This window comes from Wyeomyia smithii, chromosome 3, assembly GCF_029784165.1.
Source record: "Wyeomyia smithii strain HCP4-BCI-WySm-NY-G18 chromosome 3, ASM2978416v1, whole genome shotgun sequence".
Classification (NCBI taxonomy): Eukaryota; Metazoa; Arthropoda; class Insecta; order Diptera; family Culicidae; genus Wyeomyia; species Wyeomyia smithii.
In genome coordinates, this window is record NC_073696.1 from 244486664 (window position 1) to 244506898 (window position 20235).

General features: G+C 38.1%; 1 protein-coding gene across 3 annotated transcripts in view; it reads left to right on the forward strand.

Moving 5' to 3' along the window:
- The window catches only part of LOC129726833 (nephrin), a 571231-nt gene that overhangs the window by 332263 nt on the left and 218733 nt on the right, over nucleotides 1-20235 (forward strand). For all 3 annotated transcript variants that reach the window (XM_055683973.1, XM_055683972.1, XM_055683974.1), the window contains exon 2: nucleotides 16492-16624. In XM_055683973.1, the coding sequence (XP_055539948.1) occupies nucleotides 16492-16624 (133 nt within the window). The remainder of the gene's footprint in view (nucleotides 1-16491; nucleotides 16625-20235) is intronic.

The window sequence follows — 20235 nt, forward strand, 5'->3', positions numbered from 1 at the left end:
GCACTCTATAAAACACTGATTCTGCCGGTGGCCCTTCCGGCCATGAATCATGGACGCTGAAAGAGGCTAATCGGCGAGCTCTTGGTGTTTTTTAACGTGAATTTTGCGTTCAATCCTAGGTGGCAAACTAGATAATGGTGTTTGGCGCAGACGCATGAACCATGAAGTGTACCAGGCATACAAATCGGCGGATATAGTCAAGCGGATAAAACACGGCAGGCTTCAGTGGGCTGGGCATGTAGCGAGAATGAAGAGCGTCAAGCGAAGGCTATATTTAGCAGGAATCCCGATAGAGGTCGCCGACTTCGGGGTAGACCCCGCACTAGTTGGATGTGGTCTGTCGACGAGGATACACGCGAAATAGGTGTTATGGGCGATTGGAGGATAGCAGCCCAAGACCGAGGGACATAGCGACGCATTCTGGATTCGGCACTGGATCGATAATCGGTCTGTCGCCTTAAAAGTAAGTAAAGTAAGTTAGTGCACATGCAAGCAAACAAGACATCACGGTCATTAACAAACACTACCCGCAAACTCATAGCTATGAGCAGTGGCTAGATGGTTGAAAAAAAAAAACAAAATAAAAACGACGCAAAATTTTTAACAGGTCCGGAGATGTTCAGCAATGCTGTGCAGTTCGCCGGTTAGTCCGTCTGCTTTGGAACGCTGTGATCGAAAGCGTGGCCTGCTCACCCTTCCTGCGCTAAAATTAGCTGCTGCTCTGCCGATTGCGAGCGACTTTCCAATAAGAGCTAACCGTCCCCTCGCAGCAGTAATAAATTTTTGATCTGTTGATGCTAAAGGCGCCTAACGATGAATTCATCGTTAAAAATTTTGGTATGATTTACCTCCGAAAAGAAAAATGAAAGTGAAAAAAGCTCTTGGACGCGTTGGAAACATTGTAACACTTGAAGTATTTGAAATTGTGTGTAACAATGAAATAATTCAGAATGTTGTTAAATGATTCAAAAGACAGAGTTGTACTAGTAAATGGACATGTTTCGTTTTGATCGGATCTTTGCTCAAATGATTTGTTTATAGTGTGAATAAAGTATGTTCGGAGCAAAATTTCACTAGAACATAACTTGGTTGATAGTTATTTTACATTGATATGAATCCAAAAGAATATATAAATACTTTTATTTTATTTTTCTCTAAACATGATGTGACTTTGAGCGTGTGAATTTGCAAGCTAACAGGTAATCGCTCCTATATTCATCCCAGTACCTATATTCATCTCATCACGCCTTTTCGATCAATTTAACGTCAAACTTTACCATATAATAAAACGTAAAACTTTCAACAACTTGCCTAATCGAGAAGCAAATAGATTTACTTTCAAAATTTGTAGAATTTTGACGGTAAATTCGACAAATGAGAGAAATAAGATGAATATAGGTGCACCTGGCTGTTGAAATGAATAATGGAGCGATTACCCTATATCTGTTCCATTGCTGTTTAGTTACAATTTTCGGGTGTCCAAATTATTGTGGTTTCGGAGTTACAGTTCGTAATGTTCGATACCATAACAGAGAATTTTTTTTTTTGTGAATTTGGCGAATCCTTGATTTTTTTTGTTTACTTTGCATAAATGTTTTGTTGTTTTATGAATAAATGAGAAAAATTTAATTTTCGACCAGCCCCCCTTAAAGTCATGGAGTATTTTACTTTTTGGATAATTTTTCTCTCTATCCTATTTTTTATATCACTCTCCCTTATTTTCAACTGCTATTCATTTCTCAAAAGGAACTAAGAGTGAAAGACAACACTGTGCATAATTTGCATACTCTGTGTAGTTCGTAAATTGATTGAAAAACATGAATCTTTTATTTTCAATTGTTTTTTACTAAATTAGATTTTACCATACAGCCTAGGTCTTCAAAAAGAGTTACGAGTACACTTTTAACACCTTCATTTAAAAAAATGAATTTGAAATAGAATTAAATTAACAACATTCAACAGCATTTTGAATTGACATTTCAACAGCAGTTATAAGAATTTCAATAAAATCTTTTACCACTTGATCCTGACTGATTTTATCAAAATTTTTGTTGATTTCTTGAAATATTCATACGTATAATTCAAGCAACTTTAATATGATAACAAAGCATTTAACGCGTTTCTGTGTAATTCTGAACTATAATTCCTTGAGTGTAAGTTTGAAGAACTTTGCTGCAATTCGTAGAAAATATTCGATGCTAATCCATGATCTATAATCATTATGTTCTTTTCTGGGTCTTGCAATTTTTGAAAACGAAGCCGTTGTGTTATTTGAAGTTGGATTATGGGGAATTTTTCAATAGTATAGTGGATTATGGGGAATTATATCAATAGTATGAATTGACAAAAATATTTGCTGTTCTGGAATGAAAACTGCATCATTGTTATCTTTACTGTTTTTTGTTATCATTACTGTTCGATTATGTCAAAAATTCAGTATTTTGTTTACCCTTTGGAAAACCATGTCTTCAATTTAATTTTAAACAATTTGGTTTACTGGCATTAAAAATTTATGTGTAGTAATAGTTAGTATAACGAAGGTTTCTGCACTGCTAGGTGGATTAATTCTGGTGTTTTTATATAATTGAAGTCAACTGTAAAAAAAAATGATCATTGCCCATTGATCCTTATTGCCTTTCTCCTAGAAAGGTATAGCAATCACTGGAAAAACCAAAGGTATGAAAGTGGTCCCAATGGCCGAATGTGATATACCACTCGACCCCTTTCGACGAACTGAGCATTTTCTGTATGTATGTATGTATGTATGTGTGTATGTGTGTATGTGTGTGTGTATGTGCAACTTTTTTTTTGTCACTCACTTTTCTCAGAGCCGGCTGGACCGATTTTGATAAAATTAATTGCAAATGAAAGGTCTAGTTGCGCCATAGGTTGCTATTGAATTTCATTGTAATCGGATTTTTAGTTTAGAGGTTGTGTATCAAAAGTAAAAATCACGAAACATCAATATCTCAGAAACCACATAACCGATTTCAATAAAACTGGTTTCAAATGATCGGGCTGCCTCCAGAACCCTTAACTTTCAAATTTCGTTATGATTGAACATATGGTTCAAAAGTTATGTAAAGAAAAGTTTACCTAAGGTTGTTTAAACTCACTCATTTTTCTCAGAGATGGCTGAACCGATTTTCACAAAATTAGTGTCAAATGTAAGGTCTAGTTGCCCCATAGGTTGCTATTTAATTTAATTGCAATCGGATTGTAACTTTGACCGTTGTTCATAAAAATGTGAAATCACATAATGAAAGTAAACATATTGACTTTCTCCTAACGATCACTGGCTAATTAAAAGGTAGAAAAGTGATCCAAATGGCCGAATGTCATATACTACTCGACTCAGTACGACGAATCGAGCATTTTCTGCATGTATGCATGTATATGTTTGTGTGTCGGTGTGTACGTGTGTATGTGCACCTTTTTTTCGTATGTGAACTCACTTTTCTCAGAAATGGTCTGACCGATTCTTTCTATCTTGGTGTCAAATGAAGGGTCTATTCGCCGTTTTGGTTGCTATTGAATTTCATTGTAATCAAACTTTTAGTTTTGGCGCTGCGTCAGAATGTGAAAATCGCTCTTATATCTCAGAAGCTATGAACATAGTTTAATTCAAATTATTGGGCTTTTAAACCCTTAAACAATGAATTACATGATGTTTAAACATGTGGTTTGAAAGTTATAGAAAGAAACGTAATCCGCAGACTGTTTAAAACTATAGCTCCAATCAAAATATGTGGCCTCAACATCATTTAAATTTGATATTGTACTATTTCAATGTTTGCGGCCTTGCTCGGGATTGAAGTTGAAATTAAAAGTCATTTCTATCATTTCACTTTTTTCCTTTCTCCTATTGCCTTTCTCCTAAAAAGGTATAGCAATCACTGCAAAAACTACAGGTATAAAAGTGCTCAAAAGGGCCGGATGTCGTTTATCACTCGACTCAGTTCGAAGAGCTGAGCATTTGATGTTTATATATATATATATATATATATATATATATATATATATATATATATATATATATATATATATATATATATTTATATATATATATATATATATATATATATATATATATATATATATATATATATATATATATATATATATATGTGTGTGTGTGTATGTGTGTGTGTGTGTGTGTGTGTGTGTCTGTTTGTATAACGCTCTCCCAATCTCACTCGATTTTCTCAGAAATGGCTGAACCGATTTCAATGAAATCAATTGCAAATGAAAGGTCTAGTTGCCCTATAAGACCCTATAAAATTATATTGTAATATGATTTCTAGTTTATAGGTTATGTATCAAAATGTAAAAATCATGAAACATCAATATCTCAGAAACTACACAACCGATTTGAATAAAATTGGTTTCAAATGAACGGGCTACCTAAAAACCCTCAACTTTTTAATTTTATGAAGATTGAACATATGGTTCAGAAGTTACAGAAAGAAACGTGTTCTGAAGACTGTTTAATCTAACTCATGTTTCTCAGAGATGGCTGGACCGATTTTCATAAAATCAATGTCATATGGAAGGTCTTGTTGCCCCATAGGACACTAATGATTTTTTTTTTGCAAACGGATTATTACTTTGCCTGTTATGTTTAAAAATGTGAAATCCAGCTATGAAAAGAAATATATTCCGAAAACTACTTGGACTCACTCACTTTTCTCAGAGATAGTTGAACCGATTTCCACAGAATTAGTATCAAATGAAAGGACTAGCTGCCTCATAACACTCCATTGAATTTTGCTGTAATCGAGCTGTAACTTCGTCTGTAATGTATCGAAATGTGAAAATCACGAAAATTCATTATCTTAGAAACTACACAACCGATTTGAACAATATAGATATCATATGAACGGGCAAGTTAAGGGTTAACTGATGAATTATGATTAAACACGTTGTTTCAAAGTTTGGCAGCCCTATACGTTTCCTTTTGATTTGATTGTAATCAAACTTGAGCAACCGTTATATTTAAATTTGTAAAACAACGAAAGTCTATTATCTCAAGTATTAAACGACTTATTTGAACATAATTAGTGTCATACAAAGGAGTCATCTCTCACAATTACAAGTAACAAACTTCATAACAATTTGATATGCTGTTCAAAAGTTTTGGAAAGTAAAGAAATTCAAAGACTATTCAACACTTTACCTGCTTTGATCAATATAGGGGTACTGGGGGTAAGCCCGGCACTGAGGGTAAGACCGTCACCACTAGGATTTTACTAGAAAACGCTAAATAACTGTGTTTTGGAATATGTCAAGTGTTGGTATTTAATATTTTAGACATTTTAAGACACATCGAAGCCACCTTGAAACGTCAAACGTCAAAATAATAGACAAAACATACGCTACTGCAGCTGATGTGTAAACAAATGTAATTTTTCGTGAGTGGAACTTAAGCTTCTATTCATTTGAAAAGACTAAAATAATTTTTCGTTGCTCTACAATTTATTGCCTGGATTGTTAGCAATCACAGGAATTCGATCTGAGGTAAATTGAAGCGATAAATTTGTAGAAATACTCGTTTTAAAAAAATGTATGCTGTCGGGGTAACACCGTCACCCAGTGAGTGGGGTAAGCCCGACATGGTCTGAGACTAGTTGGATGTTACTAACACATATTTCTCAACTATTACCGATGTCTCGCTGATAAATAAATTAATTAATCGACTTAGAACCATGCGCTCAAGCTCTTCTGTGATTTATTATTGATTCCAAGGGTTATTAGAGCTGTCAAATGTACTGAATCAAGTCTCAAAACTGACGGCTTTTCCGGTGGTATTTGAAATATGCTCCGGTGTGGTCAATGTGTTCCTGGCTTCAATGAAACTAGTTAATAATATGATTTAACGTGCCACATGATAAGCTTGCCGAGTATCAATTTCTTTCATTGTTTATACATAATGTTCACCGGAACTTGTTCCGGCAATCTACCCAGAACCAGTTAACTGACAACAACCAAATTCAACAGTAACATACAGAAATGTAAGATCTCTCATTCGGCGGTTTCCGAATTCAAATTGGTTCAGTTAATTCGAGTTAATTCATGAACAAACTTAGTTGCCGGTGTTACCCCCAAGGGGTGCCGGTTTCACCCGCACTGATTGCTAAACGTCGTTTTTATCTTAGTTTCAAAACATCACTACTCCTTGTAAAATAACAGTTTGAACATACTGAAAACCTTCATATCTTGTAGAAAACAATCTGGGCAATGATTCTGTGAAAGAAATATAACAATATTCGCCATCAAGTGCTACTAAAGAATCATTTTCCTTAGGGGGCCGGGCTTACCCCCAGTACCCCTATACGGCCTCAACTTGATTTAAATGTGGTATCGTACTATTTGAACGTTCCCGGTATCGCTCGTGATTAAATTGTTCGAAATTAAGTGTCATTTCTTTTATTTCGCTATTTCTTAAGCACTAACATTACGTCAAATTTCATATTTTATACTTCAATTAGTCACATATAGCCTTATTAAGAAATATCTGCGGCAAATTTCTTTGGAAGGGTCAGTTTTCTAAAGTTGAGCGCAAAGAGTTGTATTTGCCAGTATGCAAAGGAGGTCTCTCTCTTGTCGATATAGAATCAAAATCAAAAGCACTTTTCATAAAAAATGTTCTTGTATCGAAAATCAAGCCATTATCGATGAATTCATGCTTCATCAAGAAAATAATGCGAGTCTCACAAAAAATACGCGTGACTGGATTCAAACGGCACAAAGCCTTCGGAATTTAAATTACACCGCATGCCAACAGTTTTACGACTATCTGATTGATTTGCAGAACAATACGATCAAGCAACAAGTTACTGGACCAAATATGCTCTGGGAAAATATTTTTGAGAATACCAGTCGTAGTTTTTTGTCATCTGATGCTAAGACAACGTTGTTTTTAGTAACAAGAGATATTATTCCATCCAAGGTGAAGCTCTTCAATCATCGCGTAAGAGGAGTTGATTCTTCTACGTGCAATTATTGCAGAAGAATTGATACAGTGGAACATAGGATTAAAATGTGCTTAGCTTCGAATTTAATTTGGGGATGGCTGAATGGAATAATTAAAAACAAATTCAAAATCAATATAAATGACGCTCAAGAACTGCTGTTCTGCGGCATAAGCAAGAGAAATTTCAAGTATAAGGCTGCATTATGGCTAATGGTAGAAACTATGTCGTATTGTCTGGTCAAGAATGATACGGGAAATATAAAAGAGTTGCAAAGTAGAATCCGTGAAACGCGTTGGAATAAACGAAAAATATTTGCAATTGAATTTAAACACTTTTTGAACATATTTTAAAACAAAAACTGTTATTTGTAACGAAGTTGAATGGAAAATGTATACTATAGTTAAGTGTGATTTGTAGAATATATGTTATATTGTTCAAATAAATAATAAAAAAAAAATTACAACATCAATATTTTTGAACCCAAAGAGTGAATATACCTTTATTGGATTTAAGCATTCATGTAAATCTATTTTTACAAACAATAAGTTTGAATGAGAAAGGCTGAGTCTGACCGCTAGTCGGATTAATTTAGGTTTTCCTAATCCATCACCTTCTTGCCAAGTTTTTCGGTGAAAATGGCTTTCTCCGTTTCGGGGATATCCTTATTTTTGCTTACAGTGAAATATTGTGGCCCAGGAAGGTTTTTATAGTCCAATTTCACATATGTTTCATCGTCCATGATGATGCAACCAGAATTTTTGCAATATTCTGAATCATACAGTTTCTGGGCTCTTGGTTTGACAGAAGCGGTTTGATTTGGATTCCTTTTAGGTATTCAAAAACTAAACCGTTTTTTGATGTTATGACGTACAGAAATGTGTAAACAAAAGGACGCAGCCAGTAGAATTCGAAACATTTCAATCGATTCAAAATGACCGTTGACATTAGGTGTGCTTATAATTTCGGGAACAGACTATAGTTCTTCAAAGTTTTCCTCATAGGTTGCAACATTTTGTGAGACAGCCCTCCTTTCCCTTCCCCCAAGCGGTAGGTATTTTGTGGACATTTCGTTACAAAATTTCAGTCGGTTTCGCGCTACTAGGGAACGAAATGAAATGTGTCATTAGATGGAGGCCCATTTTTTTTTCTGTGTGGACTCATCACTGCGACCAGAGCTTAGATCGATTGTGATATTGTTCAGGTTTTTTTCTGTACTACGCACTTCATATTATTAGCAGTAACACTATTGAAGTAAGTGATACGCTTGTCATTCATATCAGTGCTTATGTGCAATTACTTTTCCGTTTCAAGCTTACTGCTCTACTATACCGAGCCTCTGTCCATCCTTACAATATGTTACTCACACCAGTTTTGTTATACTAGGGACTTATTTTTGTTAGGAGGAGAGTCAACAGGGGTACTGTAGAATCCAGATTGAAGGAAGGGTACGTGGTGGGGAGCCTGAGAATAAACCCATGCTAAAAGTCTTTTGACAACCAAATGGCCAGATTCTACTAAGATTCGAACCCACGACCACTCGCTTACCAAAGCGGATTCTGTAACCTTGCGGCTACGGAGGCCCATATATGACCGTCTATTTTATCGCTAACCGTCTGCTCTCGCTTATTTTCCGTCGGTCTAGTTCCGCCACTGTTGTTGTGTCAATCACCGACGCTCGGGGAGGCGACTTCACCCAGGACCCTAACTTACGGCCCGTTGATTAACGGAACGGCGCCAACAGCTTAGCTTCCTCGTGCAATGAAAGGCGGGATCCCAGAGATTTTTCGCCTCTTAAATCTCCCGGTGTCGCCTAGGATTAAATTTAGACCAGTAGGGTTGGTTGCGAGTGGATCACGCCACCCCACAACTAACAACACCTATGTCGGCGTTGGGATTCAAACCCAGGCCACCAGCGTGGTTGGCTGAGATGTTACCAACTACGACCAGACTTCACCAGGCACGACACGAGGAGCTTCTATGAAGCGATTAACGAAGTTAAGGACAGGACGGTGCCAGTTCCTGCCATGTGTAGTGACAGGAAGGGTAGCCTGATTACCGTTCAGTCGCAGGTGGCCAGGAGTTGGAAACAACTTTTCGAGGTCTTGGCGAACGGTTAGACAGGTAGGAGAGTTGGCGAAAGGGAACAGGAGACAAAATTGGGAGAGGTGGATAAGCTGTGGATCTGCCAACCTTGGACGAGATGAAAAAGGCTTGCAGAGAGCTGAAGAACCACAAATCCACTGGGAAGGACTTATCGGGCAATTTTTTATCCCCACGAAATACGCGCTCTGCGGGACGCTGATCATCCCGTTGGCGCTCTATAGATATTAATCGTGAACGTGGAAGGAGGCTGATCGGCAAGCGATTGACGTCTTCAACCGTAGAATCCTGCGATCAATAGTCGGTCAAGCTGAGGAAACACGGCTGGCCACCATGCTTGGTATACTCCTCAATATGTGAGAACAGTAGAGTGAGTTTTCACCGTTCACTTCTTGTCCAGTATGAGAGCTGCGCATAGCAATTTTCTGCACTACAGTTTTTTCTATTTTGTGCTGTGTCTCTGTTCCTCGTAGAACAACCAACACACTTGCTGCTTACATCACAGCTAAGCGCTGTTTTTTTTTTGCGAGCTCCTCTGATACACTCGATTCGCTGCTCTCTTCAAGCAAGTGCGTCGCTTTGCTCATCAGTGTGACAGTAGTTGTTTGCGCAGTGAAAGATAATTTTCTACACGGTAGTGTCTCTTAAAGTCGTGCGCGAGCGGTAGTATAATGTGGTTCAGCAGATTATCCTGAAGTCATGGTCTGAGGAAAAACTTTTTATGAACTGGTTGGAAAGATATCTATAAGCCCTATCTATCAAAAGAGACACAGACTCGAGTATAGCCACTATCGAGGCATGACCTTCCTCAATTCCGCATATAAAATTCACTACCGCATTCTGTCTCATAGACTAAGGCCGTCGCAGGATGCCTATGTTGGTGAATACCAGTACAGTTTTCGAGCGGGACGATTTGTAACGGACCAGATGTTCACCTTGAGACAGATCCTCGACACGTTTTGAGAACATAGCTTGCAGATTAACTGTTTATAGACTTCAAGGAGGCGTTCCTCTCAGTGAAACGCAGCCAGTTGTGGAAATTTATGCTTGACGGGCTCTCGAACTTGCAGTTCAACATAGCCTTGGAAGTTGCTGTACGAATGGCAGGTATACAGAGGAGCGGTATTATTACCATGAAGTCGTACATGCTTGCTTGGTGTTAATCGTAAAGCTGTGGAAGAGACCTTCACGACTCTCAGGATAGAAGTTGCAAGAATTTAATTTACCATGAACACTGCTAAACCGAAATACATGGTGGATGGCATAAAGCGTCCTACGGGCGTTGGATTGCGTAGCCAGCTTAGATCCCGCCGCCTACAGATCCCCACGAAATACGCGCTCTGAGGGACGCTGATCCTCCCGGTGGCGCTCTATAGATATTAATCGTAAACGTGGAAGGAGGCTGATCGGCAAGCGCTTGACGTCTTCAACCGTAGAATCCTGCCATCAATAGTCGGTCAAGCTAATGAAACACGGCTGGCCACCATGCTTGGTATACTCCTCAATATGTGAGAACAGTAGAGTGAGTATTCACCGTTCTCTTCTTGTCCAGTATGAGAGCTGCGCATTGCAATTTTCTGCACTACAGTTTTTTCTATTTTGTGCTGTGTCTCTGTTCCTCGTAGAACAACCAACACACTTGCTGCTTACATCACAGCTAAGCGCTGTTTTATTTTTGCGAGCTCCTCTGATACACTCGATTCACTGCTCTCTTCAAGCAAGTGCGTTGCTAAGCTCATCAGTGTGACAGTAGTTGTTTGTGCAGTGAAAGATAATTTCCTACACGGTAGTGTTTCTCCGAGGAGAAAAGACAAGCCTGCTGGCCACGTAGCACGTATGGCGGATGAGCGACCGGCAAAGATCCGCGTATAGAGGCCTTGGTATTTTCTGTCGACGAGGATGCCCGAACAGCGCACAGTGGGGCGACTCCATACAAAGGCTGGCCAAGCAAAAAAAGTGTCGATAAATGCGACAAAAACTTGGTATTTACATAATTTTGGGGCGCTGAACACGAATTTGGCATCCATTTTTTGTTTGGGGCCGTCCATAAAACACGAAATCCAATTTTTAATATATTTTTGGCTATTTTTTCCTTTTTTATAGAATTTTATGATCATTGACTACAAGTAGTGCCACCGGGCGAAAAAAAAACGTAATTTATGGATGACCCCTCGAACTAAACAAATTTTGCCGAAATATAGATATATTTTTTTAATAAACTAAAACAACATAAGTAATACAAACCAATTACAAATTGGAAAAATCATCATCAGCACCACCATCTTCCGCTGTGATCGCTTAAATCTCGTGTTGAATTGTTTCCAGAAAATTTGAAGTTCATTATACTGATCAGCAGTAAAAATGTCTTTCGCTGCAATTTTCATTTCTTCTAGTAATTTTCGATGTTTCATTGTTTCATATATATGTTATCTTCTTAATCCCGTTTCTATGGTTGAAAGAGGACATTTAAATACATGTATAACATGAATTGACAACTTACTAGACATTGAATTAGGTGGAGCCGCTGAAGTTAAAAACTCCATAATTAAATTCTACGAATTTATGAATTTGAAAACCAAGACACAGGAACGACACAACGTTCTAAAGAATACGAAAAGATGCGGAGGGAGACGACTGTTCTATGTTTTTTTTTTTCTCATAAAGCAAAATGTGTGCTTTACTTTTGTATGCAAACCAGTGCGAAGCAAAAGCAATCTTCAAACGGGATACTGTTAGCCGGAGTTTGATGGTATGAATTTGCTGCTAGTACATGACATTTCAATCAGTTTAGCGAATTTCATGATCATAAATTGAAACGAGCTGAATGTTTTTAATATTGTTTCAAATTTGCAGAAAGTTATAAAGTTTGACATAATCAATATTACATAAAGATTTGTTTACTGGTTTCTTGTTTAACGTTTATTTTATAACTATTTATTGATAAATTTTGTGATTTTTGTTTAAATTTATATTTTATCTTTACGGATTGAGTACGGTATCATAAATTTTCATTAATGGGGTATCATGGTTATGATTAAAATTAATCCTGGATGAAATTTCAACTTCAAAAATAAAACCTAAAAAAATCTGCTATCGCTTTTTTCACTAAAGTGACAATTTGCGCAGTTTTGCGCAGCAACGGATAGTATGCATTTGAAAGCTTACGTTTTTACCTAAATTTTGAATGTAGTCACAACCGTGGCGAACTGCGGCAACTAAACTTTTAAGCTACTTTTTACAAAAAATCACGTTTTTTTTTAATTTTTTCTAGTGTCAGGCCTACTATGACCAAATTTTACAATATCTAATGAAAAGGGTTTGTTTTGCACAATATTTACAACAACTTTTCCTTTGACGTTAAAAAAATCCAAGCTATCCTTTAAGCTACAGAGCGTTTCAAAGTAATGTACTTTTTTTCAAAAAATAGACAAAAAACGTCAGTTCGCCAAGCTTCGAAGAGTCATAAAAAATCAGATTTCATGATATTGCGCCCGAATTTTGGATTTAGACACTTGAATGTTATAGCAATAAAGGAAAAATATTATGAAACAGCTAACGAAAAATTTTTTTTTGGCTGATGCCCAGCGATTCCCCACTGTGCGGCGGGGTGATCTGAACGCAAACAATTTTAAACTTAGTCACAATTTGTTTATTTGTTCATTTGCGTACAAAATTTATCTGACTGGTAGTCTTGAGGAACTAAACTTATCCAAGCTAGCTTAAAGATTACCAAACTCAAAATATTGCGACCGAAGTTCTTACGATGTGAATGACTTGTCAATAGACGACCATCAACGTAAGGTTTTTGGAGATGCGTGAAAATTACACACCGGAAGGAGTTCAGGTGAATATACCTCAATATTCAACAACTTTGCTGCAAACAATACCTGTTGTGTTTCGTGAAAGCTTTCCAGGGTAATTGGATTGCGCAAACAGCAACGGCCTGAATATGGGAGCAGATTATCAGGTTGTCGCCAAAGCAGGTTTCGATGAGCCGTACGCTGGTGTGGCATCCAAACAAGGTTTGTGTTTTCGAAGATAGGATAGACAAGAGTGCGATACAATGATTCGAATGATTCGAACGTCCGATTTTTGAGTCCAGCAGCAGTGTCATTCAAAAATAAAATAAACAGCAGTGGTCACAAACTGCTGCCTTGAGGTACACCAGATTTATTAGTGAATATAGGCGATATATGTGATCATAATTTTACTCGCATTACTCTATCGCTCGAATATGAGTACAGACATTTTTCGAATTGTTGTGAGACATTCATTTGTAAGATCTTGTCCAGAAACATTCGGTGATTTATACGGTCAAAAGCAGCTTTCAAAACAGTAGGTATCACGTCCACCTGCGCTTCTGTCTAGAGCTACGCAGTATAGTTGCATCCACGACTATTTCAAAACGTTTAGAACCAGCAGACAAACTAGTGTGACGTCACACCCCGCGAAGATTACTCAATGTTCCGTCACGATGCATCAGAATTCAGGCTAAAACCATAGTTTGCTGCCGAGCTTATTCAATACTGTAGAGAATCAACACAATTTTAACATGAACTAGAGCATTAGCTTGCCGCAGAGTTCACTTCATTCATAGCATTCTAGAGCATTCCTATTATCAATCGTTGGCCGAACAGAACAACGATTGATAATAGGAATGCTCTAGAATGCTATGAAGGCATTTTTATTATGCAACCAAACAGATAAATGATAAAAACAGCCTTATTATGAATCGTTTTAAAACAATAACCAAGCGTCCAGGTTATAAGTCGTCGAACGATCGGTGCCTTACGAAATGTAAATATCCTAACGATCATGCCCCACAATGTTTAGCTTTTCAATTAAACTCTAATCAAAACAGAAGCCGGAGGCGCAGCGTAACTCACGGTTGCACTCAGGCGCTCACGATTGCGCGCGGTTCTGAGTAAATGCGCGCTCTCGCACGTGCTCCGATGCACGCGCTCTAATGTTCTCAGCAAATAGTCGAAAGTATGTACTAAAAATAAGTTCGAAATAGAGACAGGCCAAGAAATACTGTAGGCCTAAATAAGATAGATAGATAAACGGTAGTACGAGAGCCTCACGCTCTGAGTAACCCGTAGTTTAATATTTAAGCAAAATTGTCAATAAAATCAATCATTTCCATCATCCAGAAAAGGTGATTCCGTGCACTAAGTGCACGTACAGGACGTCACATGTTTCTTTTATAAGTTTTATAAGTGATCACAAGTCCTAGTGGGGAATACCCCTACACTAGTGATGCTGCGGTATTTTTTGACGTTGCTGCAATCACTACTTTTGTAAACTGGAAACATAACGAATTTTTTCCAAATTTCCGGAAATTTTCCTGACGTTTTTATTCTTCATTTTTAACTATGGTTTTATGTTAGTGCAACATTCTAGTAATATATGAGTATATTCGTGCAAGTTTCAGATGTCTCTGTAGTAAGAGGAAACGAAAACAAGGGTCAGCTCGTAAAAAAAAACAAAATGATTGAAATTGGCGCTTGAAATTTTTGTCTTTGTCACACAAAATAATTGAAACTTCTAATGGATTCATTGATAAAGGTTTGTATTTCAAACCCTAATATTAGGTAATATTTGGACATTTCAGGCTGTTTTCCAGAATTCAAAACAGCGTCTAGAGTTGATTTCCAGTCTCTGGGCATCATTTCAATTCCAGAAATGCCCATATCGGGTGGTATTTGGCCATTTTATCAGTATTGCAGAGCCCAAAAGCTGTTTTGGAATTCGAAACGACGTCTGTATGATATGCTTTTGTTTTAGCTCTGATTGGACGAAATCTGTGTTCAACAATGTTTAATATTTTCCAGTAGTGCAGTGGCTAGCATTATTAAAACCACAATTTTTCACGATTTGGTAGGCGCATAGCTTATTTTGTCATCTTCGAGGTCAAAAGCTAGTTGTTTTGGTGGTCCAAAGCCATTTGCAAATAATCAACCGTGATGATTTCCCACTCTCGCTGACCAATTTTCTCTTAAGTGATGATTTACGTCACTAATTTCTTGCGGAAAAAAGCCATTGTGTAAGCAAAAAATATTTGAATGTACAAGTCAGACAAATCCAGTTCACCATTCGTGAACACCGATTCCTCTTCTATGATCAATGATAAAGAGAAATTTTAATTCATAACCATAACTCGAAGTGCATAATTTGCACCCGTCCTTTCTTCAGCAGCCGCCGTGAATATCCATCCTCGTTAGCGATTGAAAAAGGACAAATTCGAACTTCACTGCTGGCATTTCTAGACAATTCTTCCAAATTAAAACGAAACCGCACCCAACCAGGTGGAAAATAGAGCTTTCGATAAACGAAGTGATTTCTCCTCGCAATTTACCCCGCGTACCGTACAACATCCAACAGCCGGCTGAGTAAATTACAAATCAAACGATGAGAAAGCTGCAAAAAAATTAACATTTCAACTGCACTGCCTGAAGTTTGCCTCATTAACACCGAACCAGTACTTAAACAATTCTCAAGAAACTCCCACCCGTATTGGGTTCCCACTCCTCGAAGCGCCACATTCAGAATCGCACAAAAGTAGCTCACCATCCGTGTCAGACTAGTACCGTATTTCTAGTCAACCAGCGTTTTTTTTTTGTCGTACGTTTCGCCTCCCCAACAAATCCTCTCCATTGAAATGGAAAATCGACCTGCACTCGCCTTATTTGCCACCACACCGGAATGATTCTTTTCATTTGACGTTTTGTCTGCCGTGGTTCGCCCGACCGCCACCAGGTGAAAATATCTTTCTCTCTTATCAGCTTCACACCTGATGGCATTGCCACCGACGGCAGTGCGCACCGTTTTGCGGTGCCGCAGCAAAGTATCTAACTGTGTCGATGCAGCCTGGAGCCGGCTTTCCCACCGAGAGCCAAACGGCAAACTGCCAATGAGTAATGGGGGAAAGCAACCCTGCTGTATAACTTGATTTATGGATAACCCGCAGAATTTTCCTATCGGTCCGTTCTTCTCCCAATCCCGTCCCAATCACTAGTTAACCTTTAACCGTAATACTATTCTGTGCTGTCTATTTGTGATAGTAGCGAAAGCTCATGGATATGGTCAGGACAAGATTTTAGATGCCGGTTTGTTTTAATAACTCACGTAAACTCACCCTTGCCACGCTCGTGTTTTATAGTTGGAAGCAAAGTTTTTCACACAAGAAGACGAGAGAAAAACTACATTTCGGAGACGGAATGTATTTCGAAAGACAGTGGCATGGTTATTGGAGAAATTAAATAAAATTTATCGTCCAAATGAGATTTTCTGCGTTATCCTTCTGCTGCCCATTTTCGAGATTCTCCTCGCCGAGAGAACCTATCGAACACAAGCTGAATCGAAGCGATAAATTAAATTTAATTCCTTATTTTCTTTGTCTTGTTTCTTCCCGCAGCTCCACTGCACGTGGCCGAGGCGGTACAGGGTATGATGGGAAAGCTTGAGTGCAACATCACGTCCCCGATCGCCGGCGACCGGGCGATTTTGGTCATCTGGTACAAGGGCGGTCAGACGATTCCATTGTACACGTAAGTATTGTTATTTTGTGTTCTTGTTGCTTTGGTTTCGCACAGTTGCCGTGGCGCACTTCCACTCGAATGCAACACTGATAGGCGAGGGAACAGGCGAAAATTGTTGTGCTTAACAGGCCCTAATTGGGAGCTGTCAGCTGGGGTTGACACGAGGACAATTCATGCTACGTGTCAATTGCACAACAGGGTGGCTGCTAAATTCCATAATATCAGACATCTAAGGCCGTTTACATGCTTGATTGCGAATTTGCAATGCGAGAAGTGAGCTTGTAGATCAGATGAAGTCATCGCCGTATTCTACCAGTTGATTTGCCAGACTGAAACTCTTCCCCGAAATGTAAACACATTTGCTCTGCGAAGAAAAAGCCAGTTCGCAAAGCTGCCTTGCTGAAAGCCTGAGCTGATTTGTTGTTTTTTTTTTCTTCCGTCATGCCCGGGAGTTTTGTGAAAACAAACAAAAGCACAGCAAACTCAGCTGAAAAAAAAAATCGTACATTTCTTCAAAGCACGAAAACAACTCCAGGCTGTTCACCGAATGCGAAGTTGAAAGAATTACCATCCACATATTAAAGCTGAACCATATGTTTTGAACAACAACTTTTTAGTGGTAAACTTTAAGCGTATGCTATGGGTTGCTCTATAATTTCGCTACCCAGAATTTAAGGTATGGCTGAGATGAGGACAACCACTTTGATTGCTTCCCGATGCCGCAAACATAAACAGCTTACAGCTACCATGCGGTAAACGTCGTTTCGCTTCGGTGTTGGCATCAGGACTTATTGTCTAACTGGATAGCCGGAAGCATTTTCGTTCAGCGGCAGGCAGCGATGCTTTGCTTCTCACGCAATTTGCCTGACCTGCTGTGGCCATAGGCGTGGGCAATTGAGCGGTCAATTTTACTACCATCGTGAGGCCAAATATTCTTCGGAGGAATTTAACTATGTAAAACGTTTCCGTTTCGATTCTAGGGCGTTTTTTGAGGTCGTTCTCTATGTGAAAATAGTTTTTACGTTATAGTTGGACTTTTAAATGTATGTTTCCGCATTTTTTAATATTTTAAACTAAATATGCTGTCGCCTTGAAATGAGGACTAAAACAATTTTCGTACTTTATTTTCAGCTTTTTTTCTTTTTTTGGTTTTGGCTACCGTTACTATTACTTACTTACCTCACTTACTTTTCTTGAAACCGGTTTTAGGTTAAATTTCAAATTTTAACATGTTATTTATAGCAAATAAATTTATCAAAAATATTGAAGTAACTAAACTTGAATACTACTCAATCCTAAATTCTGAATTTAAAGTCCCAGATTCCTAATCCCAAATAGAATTAACAATGTAAAAACCTACTAGCAAAAATTAATTTGCATAATAACATTAAAAAAATCAACTACGTAAACACGAAACTGAAAAGTAGCACTTTCTCGTTACGAATGCCTTTTAATGGACGAGTAGATGTAAACTCATCCGAAATTTGTAACCTTTTTGCGAAATTCTTTCAAGAAGTTTAAACTACAATCTCTCACCATGTATTTGTACATTGTACATCCCACGTTCTAAAGTATCTTCCTTAAGAACTTTTTATTACTTTTACTTTGGTGCCCCCATTTCAAGATCAGGAATTGCCATTTTTTAATGCATTAAAAATATTTTAAAACACTTGAAAAATTTCAGCAGGTAATAAACCATGACACTATAAAAGTCGCTCAACAAGTTTGAATCTTTCGGAATTTATAACATTTAGCCCTAACGTACGTTGAAGCTCTATACGCTTACTTCAGTAACGCGTTTGACTGAGTCGTTATACCATTATTACTCTTAAAGCTGTCAACTTCTGTGTTGTCTCCGGTCATGTCTAACAAATCACAAACAAAGAGTACACATTCCAAACGAACTCTTTAACCCATTTCAGTCTCCTTCGGTGTGCCCCAGAGTTCACATTTGGATCCATTTCTATCCATTCTGTATGTAAATGACAATTCGTCAGTTGAATTCAATACTGGCACAACTCAAAATTCATAGTTTCGAGAAAAACGCGTTTGAAAATTTGCGCCGAAAATTTCTCTTTTCATTTTCGTGAAAAATTCCAATTTTAATTGAACTTGTTCGGGTCTATCATGTGCATGTAATAAGCAAGTGATAAGAGTTGGAACCTCATTTTTCCGTCTTTTTAGGGATATTTTAGCTTTGTGCAATAAAGGCACATCTACTTATATTTCTAGAAATATTGTGAATTTTGAAACGGGTCTTTGTGAGATGAAACTTTATAGTATTTGGCATCGTTTGCCATCAATAACTCAAAACTGCAAAATTTTGAGTTGTGCCAGTATTGAATTCAACTGACGAATTGCTTTATCTATACCCATAAAAATGCAGTCCGGTCTGTCTGTCTGTCTGTCGGTCTGTCTGTCTGATCCATATCGGCTCGGAAACTACCGAACCGATCGACGTGAAAATTTGTATGTAGGGGTTTTAGGGGCCGAGAAAAGTTTTCATGGTAGTTTGAGACCCCTCCCTCTTCTGGAAGAGAGGGCCACCATACAAATGACACACATATTTCTGCACATCTCAAAAACTAACCAAGCAAATGAAACCAAATTTGGCATGTGGATGTTTTTAGGAGTGACAAATATGTCCATTTTAGTTCGACACCCCTCCCTCTTCTGGAAGGGAGGGGTTCCATACAAATGAAACTCAAATTTCTGCATATCTAGAGAACTAACTAAGTAAATAGAACCAAATTGGGTAGGAGGATGTTTTTATGGGTAACAAAAATATCGATAATGATTTGACACCCCTCCTTCTTCAACAAGGAAGGGGTCCCATACAAATGAAACACGAATTTCGCACAGCTCGAGAACCAATCAACCAAATACAATCAAATTTGGTATGTGGATGTTTTTAGGAGTAACAAATATGTCCATATTGGTTCGAAACCCCTCCCTTTTCTGGAAGGGAGGGGTTCCATACAAATGAAACACAAATTTCTGCACATATAGAGAACTAACCAAGTAAATAGAAACAAATTTGGTAGGTGGATGTTTTTAAGGGTAACAAATATATCCATAATGGTTTGACACCCCTCCCTCTTCTATGAGGGAGGGGTCCTATACAAATGATACTCAAATTTCGCACAGCTCGAGAACCAATCAAGCAAATATAACCAAATTTGGCAAGTGAATGTTTGTAGATGTAACAAACATGTCCATAATGTTTCGACACCCTTCCTTCTTCTGGCATGTCTCCAAATGCCATTTTTAAATCCGAGATGGCGACTTCTTGGTGTCTGAAAAACAGCCGAAAATGACCATATACAACCCAATATGAGTGTTTCTTCAACCAAAATGACGCTCAGAGGCCAAAAACTGTCTCCTAATGCCATTTTGAAATCCAAGATGTCGACTTCCGGTTTCTGAAAATCAGCGGCAAAAGACCAAATAAGGGTATTTCTGGAATTGTTATAATGCACTGAAGCCACAAATCGACCTTAGACAACATTTTGAATTGTAAGATGGCGACTTCTGGTGTCTGGAAACAGCCGAAAATGACCAAATACCATCCAATATGAGTGTTTCTTCAACCAGAATGACGCTCAGAGGCCAAAAACTGT